This window comes from Pristiophorus japonicus, chromosome 3, assembly GCF_044704955.1.
Source record: "Pristiophorus japonicus isolate sPriJap1 chromosome 3, sPriJap1.hap1, whole genome shotgun sequence".
Classification (NCBI taxonomy): Eukaryota; Metazoa; Chordata; class Chondrichthyes; family Pristiophoridae; genus Pristiophorus; species Pristiophorus japonicus.
This window is the reverse complement of record NC_091979.1, coordinates 221,965,519-221,991,462: the sequence shown is the minus strand read 5'-3', so window position 1 is coordinate 221,991,462 and position 25,944 is coordinate 221,965,519. Positions and strand designations below refer to the sequence as shown.

Genomic DNA, 25,944 nt, shown 5'->3' with positions numbered 1-25,944 from the left:
CTCACCATCTCTACCCTCCCCACCCACTGCAATCTTCGCCCACCCCCTGCTCCCCGCAATCTCTGCCCCCCCGCAATCATGGACTGACCTGCATGCACTCCCTGGCTTCTTTCCATCCCGACAGGATCAGGGTGTCAATCAGGCTGGTTATGGGTGGGAAATCTACGGAAAAAATGTCAAAGATTTCTGCAGTTAACTTCTGCAGGATGTCCAGGAACCCTGTCGGGAAATATCCTCCTTCTCTCTTCACAGGCCCGAGCAAATATTGGGTTTAGTGTGTCACAAAGCAATGAAATGCAGCCCCTGGTAGTTAACGGCTGCTCTGTACTCAGGGTGCGGATTCTCAGACACGGGAATACGTATGGCTTGAGGTGTAGGAACAGGGACACAGAAGTGTTTTCTGAACCTCTCTGTCCCCCCACTTGACCTAGATTTGAACAAGAGCCACAGTTTGTCCACTGCAGCTTTTCAACTGAGGGTGGAGGGTTTCATTGAGCGAAGTGAGCAGAAGCAGCTAACCAAGATTCGCCAGGAATCCAGCAAGTTTGCAGGGTCCGTGAATCTCGGTATTAGGTGCAATCGCAGATTCCTGTCAAATTGCCTGAGTGAGATTGATTGGCATTCTGAAAGCCCTTCACTTTTCCTTTCTCAGAACCCGGGACTCTGAAACACTTACAAAATGTTTGCAGTACATATTTTGGCTTTTTATTTCACAAAACTGAAAGAACAACAGATCAATAAGGTAAGTGCAAGCTGAAGGAGCCGCGGGGATGTGGGTGACACTGGGAAGGCTGTTACCCAGAGAAGATGAGCTACTTCAGAGTGCATTGTGGCTCAGCGGGTGAGAGGGCAGAGTGGTAGCTTCCATTTTCCTGAAGGACATTTGCCAATGGGTTGGTTTTTACATCTACCAGATTTCACAGTCATTTTCCTGGCGCTGGGCACAAAGAACCAGATATATTGAATTCAGTTTTACAGCTTGCCCCGGTGGGATTGTGAATTTACAGACGCTGGGGCCCCAATGTTTCCAGGGAGGTGGGGAGGGAGGGGGGAGAAGTGATGGCCGGGGCTGGAGAGAAGAGTTGGTGGGGGGGAGGGAACGGAGAGAAGAGATGGTGGGGCGGGGGGGAGGTGGCGGGGGTGATTAGAGATGGCGGAGGGGAGAGAAAAAATGGTTGGGGGGGGGTGGGGGGTGGAGGAGAAGAAATGCTGGCGGGGAGAAGAGATTGCAGGGGTGGGGGGAGAAGAGATGACGGGGGCACAGAGAGAAGAAATGGCAGTGGGGAGGGGGAAAGAAGAAATGGCGGGGAGTGGGCGAGAAGAGATGGTGGGGAGGGGGGGAAAGAAGAAATGGTGGGTGTGGGAGAAGAGTTAGCGGGGGGGAGAATAGATGGAGGAGTGAAGAAGAGATGGCAGGATGGGGGGAGAGCTGGCGGGGGGGGGAGGGGGGAGGGGAGATGAGATGGCGGGCTGAAAACACTGGCAAACATACATCCAGAATACTGAAGGATGCTAGGAAGGAAATAACAGAGGCCCTGACTACCATCTTTCAGAAATCCTTGGATCTGGAAGTTGTGCCGGAGGATTGGAGGTGGACAGCTCTATTCAAAAAAGGAGAGAGGGGTAAACCTTCCATCTGTATTTGTACCATCTCGACAAATGCAGATCTTAACTTTCCCAATATGCAGCCTGTGCCCGAACAGGAATTGAGGAGCAGTACATGTGTCCCCACATCCTGAAGGTAACTGGGATAGTGTGCCTGGGGGGTGTGTCTGGGGGAGTGCGCCTGGGGGAGGGTGTCTGAGGAAGTGTGTCTGGGGAAGCGTGTTTGGTGAGTGTGTCTGGGGAGTGTGCCTTGGTGCGTGTGTGTCTGGGGGAGTGTGTTTGAGGAAGTGTGTCTGGGGAAGCGTGTTTGGGAAGTGTGTCTGGGGAGAGTGTGTGGGTGAGTGTGTCTGGGGAAGTGAGTCTGGCGGCATGTGTCTGGGGGAGTGTATCTGTGGAGTGCGTCTGGGGGAGTGTGTCTGGGGGAATGTGTCTGGGGGAGTGCGTCTGGGGAGTGTGTCAGAGGGCGTGTGTCTGGGGGAGTGTGTTTGAGGGCGTGAATCTGGGGGAGTGTGTCTGGGGGAGTGTGTCTGGGGAGTGGGTTCTGAGGGAGTGAGTCTGGGGGAATGTGTCTGGGGAGTGTGTGCGGGGGGTGTGTGTCAGGGGAACGTGTCTGGGGGAATGTGTCTGGGGAAGTGTGGCTCAGGGCGTGACGCTGGTGGAGGGGGTCTGGGGGAGTGGGTCTGAGGTAGTGTGTCTTTGAGAGTGTGGGTGGGGGAGTGTGTCTGGGGGAGAGTGTCTGGGGGAGAGTGTCTGGGGGCGAGTGTCTGGGGAGTGTGTCTGGGACAGTGTGGGTGGAGAATGTGGCTGGCGAAGTGTGTCTGGGGGCGTGTCTCTGGGGGAGTGTATCTGGGGAATGTGTCTGGGGAGTGTGTCTAGGGGAGTGTGGGTGGGGAATGTGCCTGGGGGAGTGTGTCTGGGAGAGTGTGGGTGGGGAATGTGGCTGGGGAGTGTGGGTGGGGAGTGTGTCTGGGGGAGTGTGTCTGGGGGAGTGTGTCTGGGGGAGTGTGTCTGGGAGAGTGTGGGTAGGGAGTGTGTCTGGGAGAGTGTGGGTGGGGAGTGTGTCTGGGGGAGTGTGGCTGGGGGAGTGTGGGTGGGGGAGTGTGGGTGGGGAGTGTGTCTGGGGGAGTGTGTCTGGGAGAGTGTGGGTGGGGAGTGTGTCTGGGGGAGTGTGTCTGGGCAATGTTTCTGGGGAAGCGTGTTTCGGGAGTGTGTCTGGGGGAATGTGTCTGGGGGAGTGTGTCTGTGGACAGTGGAGAAGGGGGAGTGTGTCTGGGGGAATGTGGCTGGTGAGTGTGTCTGGGGACGTGTGTCTGTGGGAGTGTGTCTGTGGGAGTGTGTCTGTGGGAGTGACGCTGGGGGGAGTGTGTCTGGAGGAGTGTGTTGGCAAAAGTGTGACTGGGGTAGTGTGTCTGGGGGAGTGACGCTGGGGGGAGTGTGTCTGTGGGAGTGTGTCTGTGGGAGTGACGCTGGGGGGAGTGTGGCTGGAGGAGTGTGTTGGCAAAAGTGTGACTGGGGTAGTGTGTCTGGGGGAGTGACGCTGGGGGGAGTGTGTCTGTGGGAGTGACGCTGGGGGGAGTGTGTCTGGAGGAGTGTGTTGGCAAAAGTGTGACTGGGGTAGTGTGTCTGGGGGAGTGATGCTGGGGGGAGTGTGGCTGGGGCATATGTCTGGGGAGTGTGTCTGAGGGATTGTGTCTGGGGTAGTATGTCTGGGGGAGTGTGTCTGGGGGAGTGTGTGTTGGGGAGAGTGACGCCGGGGGGACTGCGTCTGGGGGACTGCGTCTGGCGGAGTGTGCCTGGCGAGTGCGGCTGATGTGTGTCTGGGTGAGTGTGTCTGGGGAAGTGTGTCTGGTGGAGTGTGGTTGGGGAGAGAGGTGAAGGTAGAGTGTGTCTGAGGGAGTGATGCTGGGGGAGTGTGTCTGTGGCAGTGTGGCTGGGGAGAGTGGAAAAGTTGGAGTGTGTCTGGGGGAATGTAACTGGGCAAGAGTGACAACCGGAGAGACGCTGGTGGAGTGCATCCTGAGTAGTGTGTCTCGGGAGTGTGTCTGGGGGACTGTGTATGGGGGTGTGTATATTCAAGAGGGAGTTAGATATGGCCCTTACGGCTAAAGGGATCAAGGGATATGGAGAGAAAGCACGAAAGGGGTACTGAGGGAATGAACAGCCATGATCTTATTGAATGGTGGTGCAGACTCGAGGGGCCGAATGGCCTACTCCTGCACCTATTTCTATGTTTCTATGTTTCTATGAGTGTTTCTGGGGGAATGTTTCTGGGGAATGTGTCTGGGGGAATGTGTCTGGGGGAGTATGCCTGGGGCGTGAACCTGGGAAAGTGTGGCTGGGGAGTGTGTCTGGGGGAGAGTGTCTGGGCGAGTGTTTCTGCGGGAGTGTGTCTGGGGGAGTGACGCTGGGGAGTTTGTCAGGGGGAGTGCGGGTGGGGAATGTGGCTGGGGAGTGTGTCTGGAGGAGAGTGTCTGGGGAGTGTGGCTGGGAGAGTGTGTCTGGGGGAGTGCTTCTGGAGGCGTGTGTCGAGGGAAGTGTGTCTGGGAGAGTGTTTAAGCAGGAGTGTGTCTGGGGGAGTGACGCTGGGGAGTTTGTCTGGGGGAGTGTGGGTGGGGAATGTGGCTGGGGAGTGTGTCTGGGGGAGTGTGTCTTGGGGAAAGTGTGGCTGGGAGAGTGTGTCTGGGGGAGAGTGTGGCTGGGAGAGTGTGTCTGGGGGAGTGCATCTGGAGGAGTGTGTCTGGTGGAGTGTTTCTGAGGGAGTGTGTCTGGGGAGTGTTTCATAGGGAGTGTGTCTAAGGAGTGTTTCTGCGGGAATGTGTCTGGGCGAGTGTGGCTGTGGGAGTGTTTCATAGGGAGTGTGTCTAAGGAGTGTTTCTGCGGGAATGTGTCTGGGCGAGTGTGGCTGTGGGAGTGTGGCTGGGGAGAGTGGAGAAGGTGGAGTGTGTCTGGGGGAGTGACGCTGGGGGAGTGTGTCTGGGGCCATGTGTCTGGGGCCGTGTGTCTGGGGGAGTGTGGCTGGGGGAATGTGGCTGGTGAGTGTGTCTGGCGGAATGTATTTGGTGGAGTGTGGCTGGGGAGTGTGTCTGGGGGAGTGTGTCTGTGGAAGTGGGTCTGCGGGAGTGACGCCTGGGGGAGTGTGTTTGGGAAAGTGTGTCTGGGGTTGTGTGTCTGGGGGAGTGACGCCGGGGGGAGTGTGTCTGGGGGACTGTGTCTATGGGAGTGCGGCTGATGAGTGTGTCTGGGTGAGTGTGTCTGGGGGAGTGTGTTTCGGGAAGTGTGTTCGGGGGAGTGTCTGTGGGGAGTCTTTGGGTGTGTGTCTGGGGGAGTGTGTCTGGTGGAGTGTGGCTGGGGAGAGTGGTGAAAATGGAGTGTGTCTGGGGGAGTGATGCTGGGGGTGTGTGTCCGACAGAAATGTCTGGGGAGACTGTCTGAAGCAGTGTGTCTGGGGAGTGTGTCTGGGGGAGTGATGCCAGTAGGAGAAGAAACATAGAAACATAGAAAATAGGTGCAGGATTAGGCCATTCGGCCCTTCGGGCCTGCACCGCCATTCAATAAGATCATGGCTGAACATTCCCTCAGTACCCCTTTCCCTCCATACTCCTTGATCCCCTTAGCCGTAAGGGCCTTATCGAACTCCCTCTTGAATATATCCAATGAATTGGCATCAACAACTCTCTGCGGCAGGGAATTCCACAGATTAACAACTCTCTGAGTGAAGAAGTTTCTCCTCAGCTCAGTCCTAAATGACTTACCCCTTATCCTAAGACTATGCCCCCTGGTTCTGGACTTCCCCAACATCGGGAACATTTTTCCCGCATCTAACCTGTCCAGTCCCGTCAGAATCTTATACGTTTCTATGAGATCCCCTCTCATCCTTCTAAACTCCAGTGAATAAAGGCCCAGTTGATCCAGTCTCTCCTCATATGACAGTCCAGCCATCCCTGGAATTAGTCTGGTGAACCTTCGCTGCACTCCCTCAATAGTAAGAACGTCCTTCCTCAGACGAGACCAAAACTGAACACAATATTCCAGGTGGGATCTCACTAAAGCCTTATACAACTGCAGTAAGACCTCCCTGCTCCTATAGTCAAATCCCCTTGTTATGAAGGCCAAATACCATTGTGCCTTCTTCACCGCCTGCTGTACCTGCATGCCAACCTTCAATGACTTATGAACCATGACACCCAAGTCTCGTTGCACCTCCCCTTTTCCTAATCTGCCACCATTCAGATAATATTCTGCCTTCGTGTTTTTGCCCCCAAAATGGATAACCTCACATTTATTCACATTATACTGCATCTGCCATGCATTTGCCCACTCACCTAACCTGTCCAAGTTACCCTGCAGCCTCCTCGCGTCCCCCTCACAGCTCACACTGCCACCCAGTTTAGTGTCATCTGCCAACTTGGAGATATTACACTCAATTCCTTCATCTAAATCATTAATGTATATTGTAAAGAGCTGGGGTCCCAGCACTGAGCCCTGCGGCACCCCACTAGTCACTGCCTGCCATTCTGAAAAGGACCCGTTTATCCCGACTCTCTGCTTCCTGTCTGCCAACCAGTTCTCTATCCATGCCAGTACATTACCCCCAATATCATGCGCTTTGATTTTGCACACCAATCTCTTGTGCGAGACCTTGTCAAAAGCCTTTTGAAAGTCCAAGTAAACCACATCCACTGGTTCTCCCTTGTCCACTCTGCTAGTGACATCTTCAAAAAATTCCAGAAGATTGGTCAAGCATGATTTCTCTTTCATAAATCCATGCTGACTTGGACTGATCCTGTCACTGCTTTACAAATGCGTTGCTATTTCATCCTTAATGATTGATTCCAACATTTTCCCCACTACTGATGTCAGGCTAGCCGGTCTATAATTACCCATTTTCTCTCTCCCTCCTTTTTTAAAAAGTGGTATTACATCAGCTACCCTCCAGTCCATAGGGACTGATCCAGAGTCGATAGAATGTTGGAAAATGATCACCAATGCATCCACTATTTCTAGGGCAACTTCCTTACGTACTCTGGGATGCAGACAATCAGGCCCCGGGGATTTAGCGGCCTTCAATCCCATCAATTTCCCCAACACAATTTCCCACTTTATAAGGATATCCTTCAGTTCCTCCTTCTCACTCGACCCACTATCCCCTAGTACATTCAAAAGGTTATTTGTGTCTTCCTTTGTGAAGACAGAACCGAAATATTTGTTCAATTGGTCTGCCATTTCTTTGTTCCCCATTATAGAGTGTATGTCTGGGTGAGGGTGTCTGGGACAGTGTGCCTGGGTAGTGTATCTGGCGGATTGTGTTTGTGGGAGTGTGTCTGTGGGAATTGTCTGAGCGGTGTGACTGGGGTAGTGTGTCTGGGGGAGTGTGTCTGGGGAAGTGTGTCTGGGGAAGTGTGGCTGGGGAGTGTCCCTGGGGGAGTGCGGGTGGTGAATGTGGCTGGGGAGTATGTCTAGGGGAGTGTGTCTGGGGGAGTGTGTCTGGGGAAATGCATCTGGGGAAGTGTGTCTGGGGAAGTGTGTCTGGAGTAGTGTGTCTGGGAGAGTGTGTCTGTGGGAGTGTGTGTGGGGAGTGTTTCCTGGGGGAGTGTGTCTGTGGGAGTGTGGCTGGGGAGTGTGTCTAGGGAGTTATCTCTGCGGGAGTGTGTCCACGAAAGTGACGCTGGGGTAGTGTGTCTGGGGGAGTGTGGCTTGGTAGTTTGTCTGGGGGAGTGTGTCTGGGGGAGTGTTTCTGGGGGAATGTGTTTGGGGATTCTTTGGGTGGTGTGACTGGGTTAGTGTGTTTGGGGGAGTGTGCCTTGGGGAGTGACGCTGGGGATGTGTGTCCTGGGGCGTGTGTCTGGGGAGTCTGGCTGGGAGAGTACGTCTGGGGGAGTGTGTTTGGGGGAGTGTGTCTGGGGGAATGCATCAGGCGGAGTGACGCTGGGGGAGTGTGTCCTGGGAAGTGTGTCTGGGTAGTGTGTCTGGGGGAGTGTGGCTGGGGAGTGTGTCTGTGGGAGTGTGCCTGGGGAGTTATCTCTGCGGGAGTGTGTCCATGAAAGTGACGCCGGGGGAGTGTGTCTGGGGGAGTGTGGCTTGGTAGTTTGTCTGGGGGAGTGTGTCTGGGGGAGTGTTTCTGGGGGAATGTGTGTGGGAATTCTTTGGTTAGTGTGTTTGGGGGAGTGTGTCTGGGGAGTGTCTCTGGGGGAGTGTCTCTGGGGGAGTGTGCCTTGGGGAGTGACGCTGGGGGTGTGTGTCCTGGGGAGTGTGTCTGCGGAGGTGTGTCTAGGGGAGTGCTTCTCGGGAAGTGTGTCCGGGCTAGTGTGTCTGGGGGAGTATGTCTAGAGGAGTGTGTCTGGGGGAGTGTGTCTGGGGAGTGTGTCTGGGAGAGTGTGGCTGGGGACTGTGTCTCAGGGAGTGTGGCTGGGGAGTATGTCTGGGGGAGAGACGCCAGGGGGAGTGTGTCTGGGGGATTGTGTCTGGAGGAGTGTGGCTGGGGAGTGTGCCTGCGAGGGTGTGTATAGGGGAGTGCTTCTCGGGAAGTGTGTCCGGGCTAGTGTGTCCGGGCTAGTTTGTCTGGGGGAGTGTGTCTGGGGGTGTGTGTCGGGGGGGAGTGTGTCTGGGGGAGTATGTCAGGGGGAGTGTGTCTGGGGGAATGCGTCAGGCAGAGTGACGCTGGGGGAGTGTGTCCTGGGAAGTGTGTCTGGGCAGTGTGTCTGGGGGAGTGTGGCTGGGGAGTGTGCCTGCGGGGGTGTGTCTAGGGGAGTGCTTCTCGGGAAGTGTGTCCGGGCTAGTGTGTCTGGGGGTGTGTGTCTGCGGGATTGACGCTGGTGGAGTGTGTCTGGGGGAGTGTGGCTGGGGAGTGTGTCTGGGGGAGTGTGTCTCAGGATGTGTATCTGAGCTAGTGTGTCTGGGGAGTGTTTCTGGGGTAGTGTGTCTGTGGGAGTATGTCTGGGGGAGAATGTCTGGGGAGTGTGTCTGCGGGAGTGTGTCTGGGGAATTGTGTCTGGGGAATTGTGTCTCGGGGAGTGTGTCTGGGGGAGTGTGTCTAGGGAAGTGTATTTGGAGTAGTGTGTCTGGGGGAGTATGTCTGGGGGTGTTGTCTGATGGTGTGTGTCTGGGGTGTGATGCTGGCGGAGTGTGTCTTGGGGAGTGTGTCTGCGAGAGAGTGTCTGGGGGAGTGTGTCTGGGGGGTGATGCAGGGGCAGTGTTTCTGGGTGAGTGTGTCTGGGGAATTGTTGCTGGGGAGTGTGTCTGGGTGAGTGAAGCTGGGTGAGTGTGTCTGGGGGAGAGTGTCTGGGGCAATGTGTCTGGGGAGTGTTTCTGGGGAAAGTGTCTGGGGGAGTGTGCCTGGGGGAGTGTGCCTTGGGGAGGGTGTCTGGGGGAGTGCGTTTGGGGAGTGTATCTTGGGGAGTATGGCTGAGGAGTGTGTCTGGGGCAGTGTGTCTGATGGCGTGTATCCTGGGGAGTGTGGCTGAGGAGTGTGGCTGGGGTGTGTGTCTGGGGAATGTTGCTGGGGGAGTGTGTCTGGGGAAGTGTGTCTTGGGGAGTGTGTCTGGGGAAATGTGTCTGGGGGAGTGTGTCTGGGGGAATGTGTCTGGGGGAGTGTTGCAGGGGAGTGTGTCTGGGGTATGCGTCTGGGTTAGTGTTTCTGCGGGATTGTGGCTGGGGAATGTCTTGTGGAGTGTGTCTGTGGAAATGTCGCTGGGGAGTGTGCCTGGGGGAGTGTGTCTGAGGGAGTGTGTCTGAGGGAGTGTGTCTGGGGAAGTGTGGTTGGGGAGAGTCTGTCTGGGGGAATGTGTCTGGGGGAGTGTGTCTCGGGGAGTGTGTCTGAGGGAGTATGGTTGGGGAGAGTCTGTCTGGGGGAGTGTGGCTGGGGAGAGTCTGTCTGGGGGAGTGTGGTTGGGGAGAGTCTGTCTGGGGGAGTGTGGCTGGGGAGAGTGGGGAGACTGGAAGGCCCAGCGTGCACATTTAATAAAGTGGTGATTAAATGAAGTAATACATGATTGGTTAGATTTAAACTCACCTTTCTGTGTCGCAGGTTAATCGCTTTCTGTACAATTTGCAGCTCAGTAATGAGCAGCTGTATGACATCAAGTCTCGTTTTAGTGTTGAGATGCATAAGGGCCTGGCCTCTAGCAGCAATTCCACCTTGAAGATGCTGCCTACGTTTGTACGCTCGACTCCTGATGGGACAGGTATGGCAAAAAGACATTGTGGCCAGGTCACTGATTTTAAACAGATCAATACTCTCTGATCTCACTGTGCTTGTGGGAGAATCCTTCACAAGGTCTGATGCAGACCAGCAAGGTCAACTTCCATCACCAGCTCTGGTCTGTGCTGAGTTATAAATCTCCGGCAGGATGGCACTGAGGTGGTTATTGTAGCCCTACTCGATCACTGTGCATTTTCACCCAGTGGGACAATTGAGTGGCAGAGACCATTGGGATGAGAGACATCTCCAAAGGAGACTAGATCCCAGCACACAACACCAATTATCTGAAAATTGCTCAGATTATCACCAGGCGATCCTTATGTTCATCACCATAGGCAGCCCCTCAGAATCGAGAAAGATTTGCTTCCACTCCTGAAGTGAGTTCTTTGGTGGCTGAACAGTCCAATACGAGAGCCACAGACCCTGTCACAGGTGGAACAGATAGTCGTTGAGGGAAGGGGTGGGTGGGACTGGTTTGCCGCATGCTCTTTCTGCTGCCTGCGCTTGATTTCTGCATGCTCTCGGCGACGAGACTCGAGGTGCTCAGCGCCCTCTCGGATGCACTTCCTCCACTTAGGGCGTTCTTTGGCCAGGGACTCCCAGGTATCAGTGGGGATGGAGCACTTTATCAGGGAGGCTTTGAGGGTGTCCTTGTAGCGTTTCCGCTGCCCACCTTTGGCTCGTTTGCCGTGAGGGAGCTCCGACTAGAGCACTTGCTTTGGGAGTCTCGTGTCTGGCATGCGGACTATGTGGCCTGCCCAGCGGAGCTGATCGAGTGTGGTCAGTGCTTCAATGCTGGGGATGTTAGCCTGAATGAGGACGCTGATGTTGGTGCGTCTGTCCTCCCAGGGGATTCGTAGGATTTTGCGGAGACACATTATACTGCACCTGCCATGCATTTGCCCACTCACCTAATCTGTCCAAGTCACTCTGCAGCTTCTCAGCGTCCTCCTCACAGCTCTCACCACCACCTAGTTTAGTGTCATCCACTAACTTGGAGATATTACACTCAATTCCTTCATCTAAATCGTTAATGTATATTGTAAAGAGCTGGGGTCCCAGCACTGAGCCCTGCGGCACTCCACTAGTCACTGCCTGCCATTCTGAAAAGGACCTGTTTATCCCGACTCTCTGCTTCCAGTCTGCCAACCAGTTCTCTATCCACATCAGTACATTACCCCTAATACCATGCTCTTTAATTTTTCACACCAATCTCTTGTGCGGGACCTTGTCAAAAGCCTTTTGAAAGTCTAAATACATCACATCCACTGGTTCTCCCTTGTCCACTCTGCTAGTTACATCCTCAAAAAATTCCATAAGATTTGTCAAGCATGATTTCCCTTTCATAAATCCATGCTGACTTGGACCGATCCTGTTACTGCTTTATAAATGTGCTGCTATTTCATCTTTAATAATTGATTCCAACATTTTCCCCACTACTGATGTCAGGCTAACCGGTCTATAATTACCCGTTTTCTCTCTTCCTCCTTTTTAAAAAAGTGGTGTTCCATTAGCTACCCTCCAGTCCACAGGAACTGACCCAGAGTCGATAGACTGTTGGAAAATGATCACCAATGCATCCACTATTTCTAGGGCCATTTCCTTAAGTACTCTGAGATGCAGACTATCAGACCCCGGGGATTTATCGGCCTTCAATCCCATCAATTTCCCTAACACAATTTCCCGACCAATAAGGATATCCTTCAGTTCCTCCTTCTCACGAGGCCCACTGTCCCTGAGTACATTCGCAAGGTTATTTGTATCTTCCTTCGTGAAGACAGAACCGAAGTATTGATTCAATTGGTCTGCCATTTCTTTGTTCCCCATTATAAATTCATCTGAATCTGACTGCAAGGGACATACGTTTGTCTTCACTATTCTTTTTCTCTTCACATATTTATAGAAGCTTTTGCAGTCCATTTTTATGTTCCCTGCAAGCTTCCTCTCATAATCTATTTTTCCCCTCTTAATTAAACCCTTAGTCCTCCTCTGTTTAATTCTAAATTTATCCAGTCCTCAGGTTTGTTGCTTTTTCTAGCCAATTTATATGCCTCTTCCTTGGCTTTAACACTAGCCTTAATTTCCCTTATTAGCCATGGTTGAGCCACCTTTCCCGTTTTATTTTTACTCCAGACAGGGATGTACAATTGCTGAAGTTCATCCATGTGATCTTTAAATGTTTGCCATTGCTTATCCACCGTCAACCCTTTAAGTATCCTTTGCCAGTCTATTCTAGCCAATTCATGCCTTATACCGTCGAAGTTACCTTTCCTTAAGTTCAGGACCCTAGTTTCCGAATTAACTGTGTCACTCTCCATCTTAATAAAGAATTCTATCATATTATGGTCACTCTTCCCCAAGGGGCCTCACACAACAAGATTGCTAATGAGTCCCTTCTCATTACACATCACCCAGTCTAGGATGACCTGCTCTCTAGTTGGTTCCTTAACATATTGGTTGAGAAAACCATCCCGAATACACTCCAGGAAATCCTCCTCCACCACATTGCTACCAGTTTGGTTTGCCCAATCAATATGTAGATTCAAGTCGCCCATGATAACTGCTGTACCTTTATTGTACACATTCCTTATTTCTTGTTTGATGCTGTCCCCAACCTCACTACTACTGTTTGGTGGTCTGTACACAACTCCCACTAGCGTTTTCTGCCCTTTGGAATTCCGCAGCTCCACCCTTACCGATTCCACATCATCCAAGCTAATGTCCCTCCTTACTATTGCATTAATTTCCTCTTTAACCAGCAACGCCACCCCACCTCCTTTTCCTCTCTGCCTATCCTTCCTAAATGTTGAATACCCCTGGATGTTAAGTTCCCAGCCTTGGTCACCCTGGAGCCATGTCTCCGTGATGCCAATTACATCATATCCGTTAACTGCTGTCTGCGCAGTTAATTCATCCACCTTATTCCGAATACTCCTCGCATTGAGGCACAGAGCCTTCAGGCTTGTCTTTTTAACACACTTTGCCCCTTTAGAATTTTGCTGTAATGTGGCCCTTTTTGCTTTTTGCATTGGGTTTCTCTGCCCCCCACTTTTACTGTTCTCCTTTCTATCTTTAGCTTCTGCCTCCATTTTATTTCTCTTTGTCTCCCTGCATAGGTTCCCATCTCCCTGCCATATTAGTTTAACTCCTCCCCAACAGCACTAGCAAACACTCCCCCCTAGGACATTGGTTCCGGTCCTGCCCAGGTGCAGACCGTCCAGCTTGTACTGGTTCCACCTCCCCCAGAACCGGTTCCAGTGTCCTAGGAATTTGAATCCCTCCCTTCTGCACCACTCCTCAAGCCACGTATTCATCTGAGCTATCCTGCAATTCCTACTCTGACTAGCGCGTGGCACTGGTAGCAATCCTGAGATTACTAATTTTGAGGTCCTACTTTTTAATTTAGCTCCTAGCTCCCTAAATTCGTCTTGTCGGACCTCATCCCGTTTTTTTCCTATATCGTTGGTACCTATATGCACCACGACAACTGGCTGTTCACCCTCCCTTTTCAGAATGTCCTGCACCCGCTCCAAGACATCCTTGACCCTTGCACCAGGGAGGCAACATACCATCCTGGAGTCTCGGTTGCGGCCGCAGAAACGGCTATCTATTCCCCTTACAATCGAATCCCCTATCACTACTGCTCTCCCACTCTTTTTCCTGCCCTCCTGTGCAGCAGAGCCACCCACGTGCCATGAACTTGGCTGCTGCTGTTCCCCCCGGCGAGTCATCCCCCTCAACAGTACCCAAAGCGGTGTATCTGCTTTGCAGGGGGATGACCGCAGGGGACCCCTGCACTACCTTCCTTGCACTGCTCTTCCGGTTGGTCACCCATTTACTATCTGGCTATGTACCCTTTACCTGCGGTGAGACCAACTTGCTAAAGCATAGAAAATAGGTGCAGGAGTAGGACATTCGGCCCTTCGAGCCTGCACCAGCATTCAATACGATCATGGCTAATCATCACCTCAGTATCCTTTTCCTACACTCACTGGTTCCTCTCCCCTGAAGGTGCTGGCTCTGGCTGGGTTCAGTTCTACACTCACTGGTTCCCCTCCTTCTCCTTCCCTGAAGGTACTGACTCTGGCTGGGTTCAGTTCTACACTCACTGGTTCCCCTCACTGAAGGTGCTGACTCTGGCTGGGTTCAGTTCTACACTCACTGGTTCCCCTCACTGAAGGTGCTGACTCTGGCTGGGTTCACTGGGATCCTGAAACCCCGCCCACACATTGTTTTTTCACAAAGATGGCCACGCATGCGCTCTACTGCTCGGTGAATTACGATGGCCGCGCACAAACCTGCAGCTGTCCTTTACAAAGATGGCGACCATCAGTTTATTCCTGTTACCGCGAAAACGCCCCAGAGCTGCAAATTCGAGACCTGTTGTTTCTTAGTCCGGGTTGGCGACCTGCAGCAGGTGTTTATGAAGCCCACCTGTCGAGCACGTTGCTCCCCTGCGCCCGCTGATTTAAATTCGACTCCAAACTACATGTCCGACCTCTGTCCGCTCACAGCCCGCGTCCCCTCTGGTCAAAGTCACACATGCTATTCATGTCATTCTCAGCATCGTGCATGCTCCAGAGTGAATCCAATGCGGTCCGTCAGGAGCTGGAGGCGGATACACATCCCGCACACATAGTCGTCAGGGACACCAGAAGCGTCCCTGACTTCCCACATAGTACAGGAGGAGCATAACACCTGTCCGAGCTGTCCTGTCATGATTTAACCCTTAGATAAACTTAATTTGGCAACAACAAGGCTAAATGTTACTTACTGATATAGGGAAGGAAACGAAAAGCTACTTACCAATCACCAGCCAATCACTTACCCCCTTGGCTATGACATCACCTTTCAATTTCTTTCTACTTTTTTGCCTTCTCTCCCTGCTGCAGCTGCACCAGTACGCCTCTCGCCAACTGCTCCCGCCTCAGGAACTCCCGCTGGGCCTTTATAGGCCTCTCGATACTGCTCCTGCCTCTCGCCAACTGCTCCCGCCTCAGGAACTCCCGCTGGGCCTTTATAGGCCTCTCGACACTGCTCCCGCCTCTCGCCAACTGCTCCCGCCTCAGGAACTCCCGCTGGGCCTTTATAGGCCTCTCGACACTGCTCCCGCCTCTCGCCAACTGCTCCCGCCTCAGGAACTACCGCTGGGCCTTTATAGGCCTCTCGACACTGCTCCCGCCTCTCGCCAACTGCTCCCGCCTCAGGAACTCCCGCTGGGCCGTTATAGGCCTCTCGACACTGCTCCTGCCTCTCGCCAACTGCTCCCGCCTCAGGAACTCCCGCTGGGCCTTTATAGGCCTCTCGACGCTGCTCTCGCCTCTTGCCAACTGCTGCTGCCTCAGGAACACCTGCTGGGCCTTTGTAGGCCTTTCGACGCTGCTCTCGCCTCTTGCAGAATGCCGCCGCCTCAGGAACTCCCGCTGGGGCTTTATAGGCCTCACTCACGCAGTTCCTGCCTCTCGCCGACTGCCGCCGCCTCTCGACCTCCCGCTGGGCCTTTATAGGCCTCACCAACTGATATGTCCTTACTATACAGTATAAATGCACACAAGGCCCATACTTGAGAGAAGGTCACTCTGTGACCAGTTATCTTTATTACCAAGACCTCAAGTGATGAAGGTGGGTGGAGTTTCCCCTTTTATACCTGAAAGTCCAGGTTAAGAGTGTCTCCCACAAGTTCACCCCCTTGTGGTCTTCTCAAGGTATACAACTTAGGTCAGCTTATACATGGTTACAATGATAGTTGAATATATGACATCACCTCTTCCCCAAAGTCTTATTGGGATCACAGGTTAAGTCTCTCTGGTGGTTTATGCTCTCTTGTAGAGCGAATGAGTTGGGGCTCCGGTTGTTGGCCGCTGGTCTGAGTGTCTGCTGTTTGCGGTGCCTCAGGCCTGTCCAGACTCCCACAATGACTGGGCTCTCCTCCACTTGGTTCTGGTGTTCGGTCACCTATGGTGGAGTAAACTGTACGTTGTGTTCTTCCTCTGCTTCTTCTATGGGGTTGCCGAACCTCCTTTTAGTTTGATCCACGTTTTTGCAACAGATTTGTCCATTGGTAAGTTTAACTACCAAAACCCTATTCCCCTCTTTGGCAATCACAGTGCCTGCAAGCCATTTGGGCCCTGCAGCATAATTAAGGACAAAAACAGGGTCATTGACATCAATACAGCGCGCCCTCGCATTCCTGTCATGGTAGTCACATTGAGACTGACACCTGCTCTCAACAATTTCTTTCATAGTGGGATGTATCAGGGATAACCTGGTTTTGAGCGTCCTTTTCATTAGCAGCTCTGCGGGTGGAACCCCTGTGAGCGAGTGTGGTCGAGATCTATTGGCCAACAGGAGGCGTGATAAGTGGCTTTGTAGGGAACCCCCTTGGAATCTGAGCATCCCCTGTTTGATTATCTGCACTGCTCGTTCCGCCTGGCCGTTTGAGGCCGGCTTGAATGGTGCCGTTCTGACATGGTTGATTCCATTGCCTGCCATGAAGTCCTGGAATTCAGTGCTTGTGAAGCACGGGCCATTGTCGCTGACCAAGACATCCAGTAGACCATGGGCGGCGAACATTACCCGTAGACTTTCTACCGTGGCAGAGGATGTGCTTGAATTTAAAATGGCACACTCAATCCATTTGGAGTAGGTGTCTACTACAACCAAAAACATTTTTCCCATGAAAGGATCTGCGTAGTCCACATGGATGCGTGACCGTGGCTTGGCGGGCCAGGACCAGGGGCTAAGGGCGGCTTCCCTGGGTGCGTTGCCCAGCTGAGCACACATGTTGCATCTGCGAACACAAAGTTCCAGGTCTGCATCTATCCCTGGATACCGAACGTGTGACCTGGGAATTGCCTTCATCATGACAATGCCCAGGTGCTCATTGTGAAGTTCTCTGATAAACACCTCTCTGCCCATCTGGGGCATGACTACTCGTAGGCCCCACAGTAGGCAATCGGCCTGAATCGAGAGTTCATCCTTGCGCCTATGAAATGGTTTAAATTCCTCAGGGCATGCCCCGTACGCGGCTGCCCAGTCCCCATTCAGAACACATTTCTTAACTAAAGACAGTCGCGGGTCTTTATTTGTCCAGATTTTAATCTGACGGGCTGTCACAGGTGAGCCTTCGCTTTCGAAAGCTTCAACAGCCATGACCATCTCAGCATCATGCTCAGTTGCCCCCTCAGTAAAATAATGAAAGGGATAGACAAGATAGAGGCAGAGAGGTTGTTTCCATTGGTCGGGGAGACTAGAACTAGGGGGCACAGCCTCAAAATACGGGAGAGCCAATTTAAAACCGAGTTGAGAAGGAATTTCTTCTCCCAGAGGGTTGTGAATCTGTGGAATTCTCTGCCAAGGAAGCAGTTGAGGCTAGCTCATTGAATGTATTCAAATCACAGAAGATAGATTTTTAACCAATAAGGGAATTAAGGGTTATGGGGAGCGGGCGGGTAAGTGGAGCTGAGTCCACGACCAGATCAGCCATGATCTTGTTGAATGGCGGAGTAGGCTCAAGGGGCTAGATGGCCTACTCCTGTTCCTAATTCTTATGTTCTTATGTTCTAGTGGGAGCCTGCTGAGTGCATCGGCGCAGTTTTCAGTGCCTGGTCTGTGCCGAATTGTGTAGTCATAGGCGGCTAATATGAGTGCCCACCTCTGTATGCGGGCCGATGCATTCGCATTTATGGCCTTGTTGTCAGCCAAAAGGGATGTTAGGGGTTTGTGATCTGTCTCCAGCTCAAATTTCCTGCCAAACACGTACTGGTGCATTTATTTTACTGCATATACACATGCTAGCGCTTCCTTTTCTACCATCCCATAGCCCCTTTCTGCCTGGGACAGACTTCTGGAGGCATAAGCTACCGGCTGTAACTGACCCTTGGCATTAACATGCTGCCACACACACCCGACCCCATAGGACGACGCATCGCACGTTAAAACAAGTTTCTTACACGGGTCATATAATGTTAACAGTTTGTTGGAGCATAACAAATTGCGTGCTCTATCAAAAGCCCTTTCCTGGCTATCCCCCCAGACCCAATCGCAACCTTTGCGCAGGAGCACGTGTAGCGGCTCTAACAGCGTGCTCAATTTGGGAAGAAAGTTACCAAAATAGTTCAGGAGCCCCAGGAATGAACACAGCTCCATCGTGTTACGGGGTCTGGGTGCTCTCTGGATCGCTTCCATTTTGGAAGCAGTAGGTCTGATCCAGTCTGCTGCTACCCTCCTCCCCAGGAATTCTACCTCTGGAGCTGAGCAGACACACTTCGCCTTTTTCAGTCGCAGCCCTACTTGGTCCAGTCTGCGTAGCACCTCCTCCAGGTTGTGGAGGTGTTCTTCAGTATTGCGACCCGTGATGCGGATGTTGTCTTGAAAAACCACCACCCTTGGAATCGACTTGAGGAGGCTTTCCATATTTCGCTGAAAGATCGCGGCGGCCGAACGAATCCCGAACGGACATCTGTTATACTCAAACAACCCATTGTGTGTCATGATGGTGGTCAGCTTCTTTGACTCACTCGCCAGCTCCTGGGTAATGTAAGCTGAGGTCAGGTCTAATTTTGAAAAAAGTTTGCCACCGGATAGCGTTGCAAAGAGGTCTTCCGCTCTCGGTAGCGGGTACTGGTCTTGGAGTGACACCCGATTGATGGTGGCCTTAAAATCGCTACATATCCTGACCGACCCATCTGCCTTGAGCACCGGCATGATCGGGCTCGCCCAGTCACTGAATTCGACTGGCGAGATGATGCCTTCCCTCAGCAGGCGGTCCAATTCACCTTCAATCTTTTCCCGCATCACGTACGGCACCGCTCTGGCCTTGTGGTGTACTGGCCTGGCGTCCGGATTTATGTGAATCACTACCTTGGCCCGCATGAAAGTGCCAATGCCGGGTTGAAATAATGAGTCAAATTTATCCAGGACCTGTGAGCATGATACTCACTCCACAGAAGAAATTGCATTGACATCGCCCCATTTCCAGTTCATGACAGCAAGCCAACTCCTCCCCAGTAGTGCGGGACCGTCCCCCGGGACAATCCAGAATGGCAACCTGTTCTCCGAATCTTTGTGGGTCACGACTATCATGGCACTGCCTAGCACCGGAATGATCTCCTTTGTATATGTCCGTAGCTGTGCGTCAATCGGCAATAATTTTGGCCTGCTGACCTTGGACACCCACAACCTTTCGAACTGTTTGATACTCATCAGGGACTGGCTGGCCCCCGTGTCTAGCTCCATTGATACTGGGATACCATTGAGGAGCACTTTCATCATTATCGGTGGCGTCCTGGTATATGAACTGTATATGTACTCCACATGAACTCGCTGAACTTCAGCTTCCAGCGATTTCCCCCAGTATTTATTTGGCCTCGTAGGGCTTGCATCGAGTCCGTCCTCCTCGCACAGCAACCTGGCTGCAGCTTCCTGCACATACGCGCCAAGTGACGGCTGACGTTGCAGTTTCTGCAGGTATTTTGCTGATACCTGCAAGCTCTGGCTGGGTGTTTGCCTCCACACCTCCAGCATGAGCTGGAGGCCCCATTGTTGGAAACAAAAGGTCCATTACTCGTCTCTGACTATCTCTGTAATTGTCCTTAAGCGCACCATTAACAGGTGTTGATGGCCCCATTACTGGCCGCATTGTCCATTGCGATGGCATGAATCGCCGTTCAGCTAACCATTGTCTTTGTTGAATTCCCCCTTTGGGTTCGACTACATGCTGGGGCATGTCTGATTGCCCTTGTCTGCCTAGAGAACTGTGCCACGTTAACAATGTTGACTCCCTGGGCATTTGCCGCATTTGAGCCAAGATTTTTGTTATACATCATTGTGGTCTCTTCCTCCCCTGAGATAAATATCTGGGCTATCAGAGCCGCCGCTTCCAAGGTCAAGTCTTTGGTCTCATCAGTTTCCGGAAAACCCCAACGTGCCCGATGCCCTCAATAAAAAAATCTCGCAGCATCTCCGCTCTGCATGCATCTAGGAACTTACATAGACTCGCCAGTCGCCGGAGATCTGTCACGAAGTCTGAAACACTTTGCCCTTCTCACCACCGGTGCGTGTAAAACTGGTGTCTCGCCATGTGCATGCTGCTCGCTGGTTTAAGGTGTTCCCTGATCAACTTACTGAGCTCTTCGAACGTCTTGTCTGCCGGCTTCTCTGGCGCTAGAAGGTCCTTCATCAGGGAATACGTTCTGGATCCACAAACCGTCAGGAGATGAGCCCTGCGTTTGTCGGCCAAATCCTGTCCCAGCCATTCCTTAGTGACAAAACTTTGCTGTAGTTTCTCAATAAAGTCGTCCCAATCATCACCAACACAGTACCTCTCTTCTGTGCTGCAAGTGGCCATGCTTGCGTGTTTAAATCCCAGTTTCTCGTCGCCAATGATATGTCCTTACTATACAGTATAAATGCACACGAGGCCCATACTTGAGAGAAGGTCACTCTGTGACCAGTCACCTTTATTACCAAGACCTCAAGTGATGAAGGTGGGTGGAGCTTCCCCTTTTATACCGGAAAGTCCAGGTTAGGAGTGTCTCCCACAAGTTCACCCCCTTGTGCTCAATGTTCTCAAGGTGTACAACTTAGGTCAGCATATACATGGGTTACAATGATAGTTGAATACATGACACTATCTATCTCTGTCTTAAATTTATTAAATGACACAGCTTCCACAGCTCTCTGAGGCAGCGAATTCCACAGATTTACAACCCTCTGACAGAAGAAATTCTTCCTCATTTCAATTTTAAATGGGTGGCCCCTTATTCTAAGATTATGCCACCAAATTCTAGTCTCCCCTATCAGTGGAACATCCTCTCTGCATCCACCTTGTCAAGCCCCCTCATAATCTTATACGTTTCGAGAAGATCACCTCTCACTCTTCTGAATTCCAATGAGTAGAGGCCCAACCTACTCAGCGGCGGCAGTTTGGGGAGTTCGAGGTGCATGGAGAGGCAGGAGATCGCTGAGGCAGGCCTATAAAAGGCCCAGCACGGCGGCAGTTCGGGGAGTTCGAAGTGCTTGGAGAGGCGGGCGATCGCTGAGGCAGGCCTATAAAAGCCCCAGCATGGCGGCAGTTCCGGGAGTTCGAGGTGCTTGGAGAGGCGGACGATCGCTGAGGCAGGCCTATAAAAGGCCAAACGCGGCATCAGTTCCGGGAGTTCGAGGTGCGTGGAGAGACGGGAAATCGCTGAGGCAGGCCTATAAAAGGCCAAACGCGGCATCAGTTTCGGGAGTTCGAGGTGCGTGGAGAGACGGGAAATCGCTGAGGCAGGCCTATAAAAGGCCAAACGCGGCATCAGTTCTGGGAGTTCAAGGTGCGTGGAGAGACGGGAAATCGCTGAGGCAGGCCTATAAAAGGCCAAACGCGGCATCAGTTCTGGGAGTTCGAGGTGCGTGGAGAGGCGGGGCTTGAGCAGCTGCAGCAGCGAGGCAAAATAGAAGTAGAAAGAAATCGAAAGGTGACGTCACAGCCAAGGGGTAAGTGATTGGCTGGTGATTGGTAAGTAGCTTTTCTTTTTCTTTTCTATTTCAGTAAGTAACCTTTAGCATTGTTGTTGCCAAATTAAGTTAATCTAGGGGTTAAGTCATGGCAGGACAGCTCGGACAGGTGTTATGCTCCTCCTGTACCATGTGGGAAATCAGGGACGACTACGTGTGCGGGAAGTGTATCTGCCTCCAGCTCCTGATGAACTGGAGCTGTGGGTGGATTTACTCTGGAGCATGCACGATGCTGAGAATGATGTGAATAGCACATTTAGTGAGTTGGTCTTACCGCAGGTAAAGGGTCCACAGCCAGAGAGGGAATGGAAGACCAACAGGAAGAGCAGTGCAAGGAAGGTAGTGCAGGGGTCCCCTGCGGTCAACCCCCTGCAAAACACATACACTGCTTTGAGTACTGTTGAGGGGGATGACTCATCAGGGGAGGGCAGCAGCAGCCAAGTCCATGGCACCGTGGCTGGCTCTGCTGCACAGGAGGGCAGGAAAAAGAGTGGGAGAGCAATAGTGATAGGGGATTCGATTGTAAGGGGAATAGATAGGCGTTTCTGCGGCTGCAACCGAATCCAGGATGGTATGTTGCCTTCCTGGTGCAAAGGTCAAGGATGTCTCGGAGTGGGTGCAGGACATTCTGAAAAGGGAGGGTGAACACATAGGTACCAACGATATAGGTAAAAAACGGGATGAGGTCCTACGAGATTAATTTAAGGAGCTAGAAGCTAAATTAAAAAGTAGGACTTCAAAAGTAGTAATCTCAGGATTGCTACCAGTGCCATGTGCTAGTCAGAGTAGGAATCGCAGGATAGCTCAGATGAATACGTGGCTTGAGCAGTGGTGCAGAAGGGAGGGATTCAAATTCCTAGGACATTGGAACCGGTTCTGGGGGAGGTGGGACCAGTACAAACCGGACAGTCTGCACCTGGGCAGGGCCGGAACCAATGTCCTAGGGGGTGTGTTTGCAAGTGCTGTTTGGGAGGAGTTAATCTAATATGGCAGGGGGATGGTAACCTATGCAGGGAGACAGAGCGGGATAAAATGGAGACAGAAGCAAAAAATAGAAAGGAGAAGAGTAAAAATGGAGGGCAGAGAAACCCAAGGCAAAAAGCAAAAAGGGCCACTTTACAGCATAATTCTAAAGGATCAAAGTGTGTTAAAAAGACAAGCCTGAAGGCTCTGTGCCTCAATGCGAGGAGTTTTCGGAATAAGGTAGACGAATTAACTGCGCAGATAGCAGTTAACGGGTATGATGTAATTGGCATCACGGAGACATGTCTCCAGGGTGACCAAGGCTGGGAACTCAACATCCAAGGGTTTCCAACATTTAGGAATGATAGACAGAAAGTAAAAGGAGGCGGGGTGGCATTGCTGGTTAAAGAGGAAATTAATGCAATAGTAAGGAGGGACATTAGCCTGGATGATGTGGAATCGGTATGGGTGGAGCTACGGAATACCAAAGGGCAGAAACGCTAGTGGGAGTTGTGTACAGACCACCAAATAGTAGTAGTGAGGTTGGGGACAGCATCAAACAAGAAATAAGGGATGTGTGCAACAAAGGTACAGCAGTAATCATGGGCGACTTGAATCTACATATTGATTGGGCAAACCAAACTGGTAGCAATGTGGTGGAAGAGGATTTCCTGGAGTGTATTAGGGATGGTTTTCTCAACCAATATGTTGAGGAACCAACTAGAGAGCAGGTCATCCTAGACTGGGTGATGTGTAATGAGAAGAGACTCATTAGCAATCTTGTTGTGCGAGGCCCCTTGGGGAAGAGTGACCATAATATGGTAGAATTCTTTATTAAGATGGAGAGTGACACAGTTAATTCGGAAACTAGGGTCCTGAACTTAAGGAAAGGTAACTTCGACGGTATGAGGCATGAATTGGCTAGAATAGACTGGCAAAGGATACTTAAAGGGTTGACGGTGGATAAGCAATGGCAAACATTTAAAGATCACATGGATGAACTTCAGCAATTGTACATCCCTGTCTGGAGTAAAAATAAAACGGGAAAGGTGGCTCAACCATGGCTAATAAGGGAAATTAAGGCTAGTGTTAAAGCCAAGGAAGAGGCATATAAATTGACTAGAAAAAGCAACAAACCTGAGGACTGGGAGAAATTTAGAATTCAGCAGAGGAGGACAAAGGGATTAATTAAGAGAGGGAAAATAGAATACGCGGAAACATAAAAAATGACTACAAAAACTTCTATAGATATGTGAAGAGAAAAAGATTAGTGAAGACAAACGTATGTCCTTTGCAGTTGGATTTATAATGGGGAACAAAGAAATGGCAGACCAATTGAGCAAGTACTTTGGTTCTGTTTTCACAAAGGAAGACACAAATAACCTTCCGGATGTACTAGGGGTCCGAAGGTCTAGTGAGAAGGAGGAACTGAAGGATATCCTTATTAGTCGGGAAATTGTTTTAGGGAAATTGATGGGATTGAAGTCCCATAAATCCCCAGGGCCTGATAGTCTACATTCCAGACTACTTAAGGAAGTGGCCCTAGAAATAGTGGATGCATTGGTGATAATTTTCCAACAGCCTATCAACTCTGGATCAGTTCCTATGGACTGGAGGGTTGCTAATGTAACACCACTTTTTAAAAAAGGAGGGAGAGAGAAAACGGATAATTATAGACTGGTTAGCCTGACATCAGTCCTGGGGAAAATGTTGGAATCAATCATTAAAGATGAAATAGCAGCACATTTGGAAAGTAGTGATAGGATTGGTCCAAATCAGCATGGATTTATGAAGAGGAAATCATGCTTGACAAATCTTCTGGAATTTTTTGAGGATGTAACTAGTAGAGTGGACAGGGAGAACCAGTGGATGTGGTGTATTTGGACTTTCAAAAGGCTTTTGACAAGGTCCCACACAAGAGATTGGTGTGCAAAATCAAAGCACAAAGCACAAAGCGAGGGTAATGTACTGACATGGATCGACAACTGGTTGGCAGACAGGAAGCAGAGAGTCGGGATTAACGGGTCCTTTTCAGAATGGCAGGCAGTGACTAGTGGAGTGCTGCAGGGCTCAGTGCTGGGACCCCAGCTCTTTACAATATATATATTAATGATTTGGATGATGGAATTGAGTGTAATATCTCCAAGTTTGCAGATGACACTAAACTGGGTGGCGGTGTGAGCTGTGAGGAGGACGCTAAGAGGCTGCAGGATGATTTGGACAGGTTAGGTCAGTGGGCAAATACATGGCAGATGCAGTATAATGTGGATAAATGTGAGGTTATCCACCTTGGGGGCAAAAACACGAAGGCAGAATATTATCTGAATGGCGGCAGATTAGGAAAAGGGGAGGTGCAGCGAGACCTGGGTATCATGATTCATCAGTCATTGAAGTTTGGCATGCAGGTACAGCAGGTGGTGAAGAAGGCAAATGGTATGTTGGCCTTCATAGCAAGGGAATTTGAGTATAGGAGCAGGGAAGTCTTATTGCAGTTGTACAGGGCCTTGGTGAGGTCCCACCTGGAACATTGTGTTCAGTTTTGGTCTCCTAATCTGAGGAAGGACGTTCTTGCTATTGAGGGAGTCCAGGGAAGGTTCACCAGACTGATTGCGGGGATGGCAGGACTGACATATGAGGAGAGACTGGATCGACTGGGCCTGTACTCACTGGAGTTTAGAAGGATAAGAGGGGATCTCATAGAAACATAAAAATTCTGACGGGATTGGACAGGTTAGATGCAGGAAGAATGTTCCCGTTGTTAGGGAAGTCCAGAACCAGGAGACATAGTCTTAGGATAAGGGGTAAGCCATTTAGGACTGAGATGAGGAGGAACTTCTTCACTCAGAGTGTTGTTAGCCTCTGGAATTCCCTACTGCAGAGAGTTGTTGATGCCAGTTCATTGCTTATATTCAAGAGGGAGTTAGATATGGCCCTTATGGCTAAGGAGATCAAGGGGTATGGAGAGAAAACAGGAACGGGGTACTGAAGGAATGATCAGCCATGATCTTATTGAATGGTGGTGCAAGCTCGAAGGGCCGGATGGCCTACTCCTGCACCTATTTTCTATGTTTCTATGTTTCTAACCTTTCCTAATAAGTCAACCCCCTCATCTCCGGAATCAACCTAGTGAATCTTCTCTGAACTGCCTCCAAAGCAAGTATATCCTTTCTTAAATATGGAAACCAAAACTGTACGCAGTATTCCAGGTGTGGCCTCACCAATACCCTGTATAACTGCAGCAAGACTTCCCTGCTTTTATACTCCATCCCCAAGGAACATGTGTGTGGTGGGGTGGGGGAGGGGAGTATGTGTGGTGGGGGAACGGAGTCTGTGTAGTGAGGATGGAGAAGGGGTGTCTATGTGAAGGAGATAGTGGAGTCTGTATAGTCGGGAGCAGAGTCTGTTTGGTGGGAGAGAGGGGAGTTTCTGTGGTGAGGGGGGGAGGGGAGTCTGTGATGGGGGATGTGGTAGGGGAGCGGGAGGGGAGTCTCGATGGTAGGGGAGGGGAGTCTGTATGGTGGGGGAGTGAGTGACTGTATAGTGGGGAGGAGAGTCTGTGTGGTGGGTTGTGTGTGTGGAGGGGGAGGGGAGTTTGTATGGAGGGGAAGAGGAGTCTGTTTGGGGGGGGAGGAGTCTGTTTGGAGGGAGAGGGGAGTTTGTAAGGAGGGGAAGAGGAGACT

General features: G+C 51.4%; 1 protein-coding gene across 3 annotated transcripts in view; it reads left to right on the top strand.

Moving 5' to 3' along the window:
• Positions 1 to 679: 679 nt before the first annotated feature.
• Positions 680 to 25,944, top strand: part of LOC139260120 (hexokinase HKDC1-like) — a 448,074-nt gene continuing 422,809 nt past the window's right edge. For all 3 annotated transcript variants that reach the window (XM_070876304.1, XM_070876303.1, XM_070876302.1), the window contains exons 1-2: positions 680 to 742; positions 9,629 to 9,785. In XM_070876304.1, coding sequence (XP_070732405.1) covers positions 680 to 742; positions 9,629 to 9,785 — 220 coding nt within the window. The remainder of the gene's footprint in view (positions 743 to 9,628; positions 9,786 to 25,944) is intronic.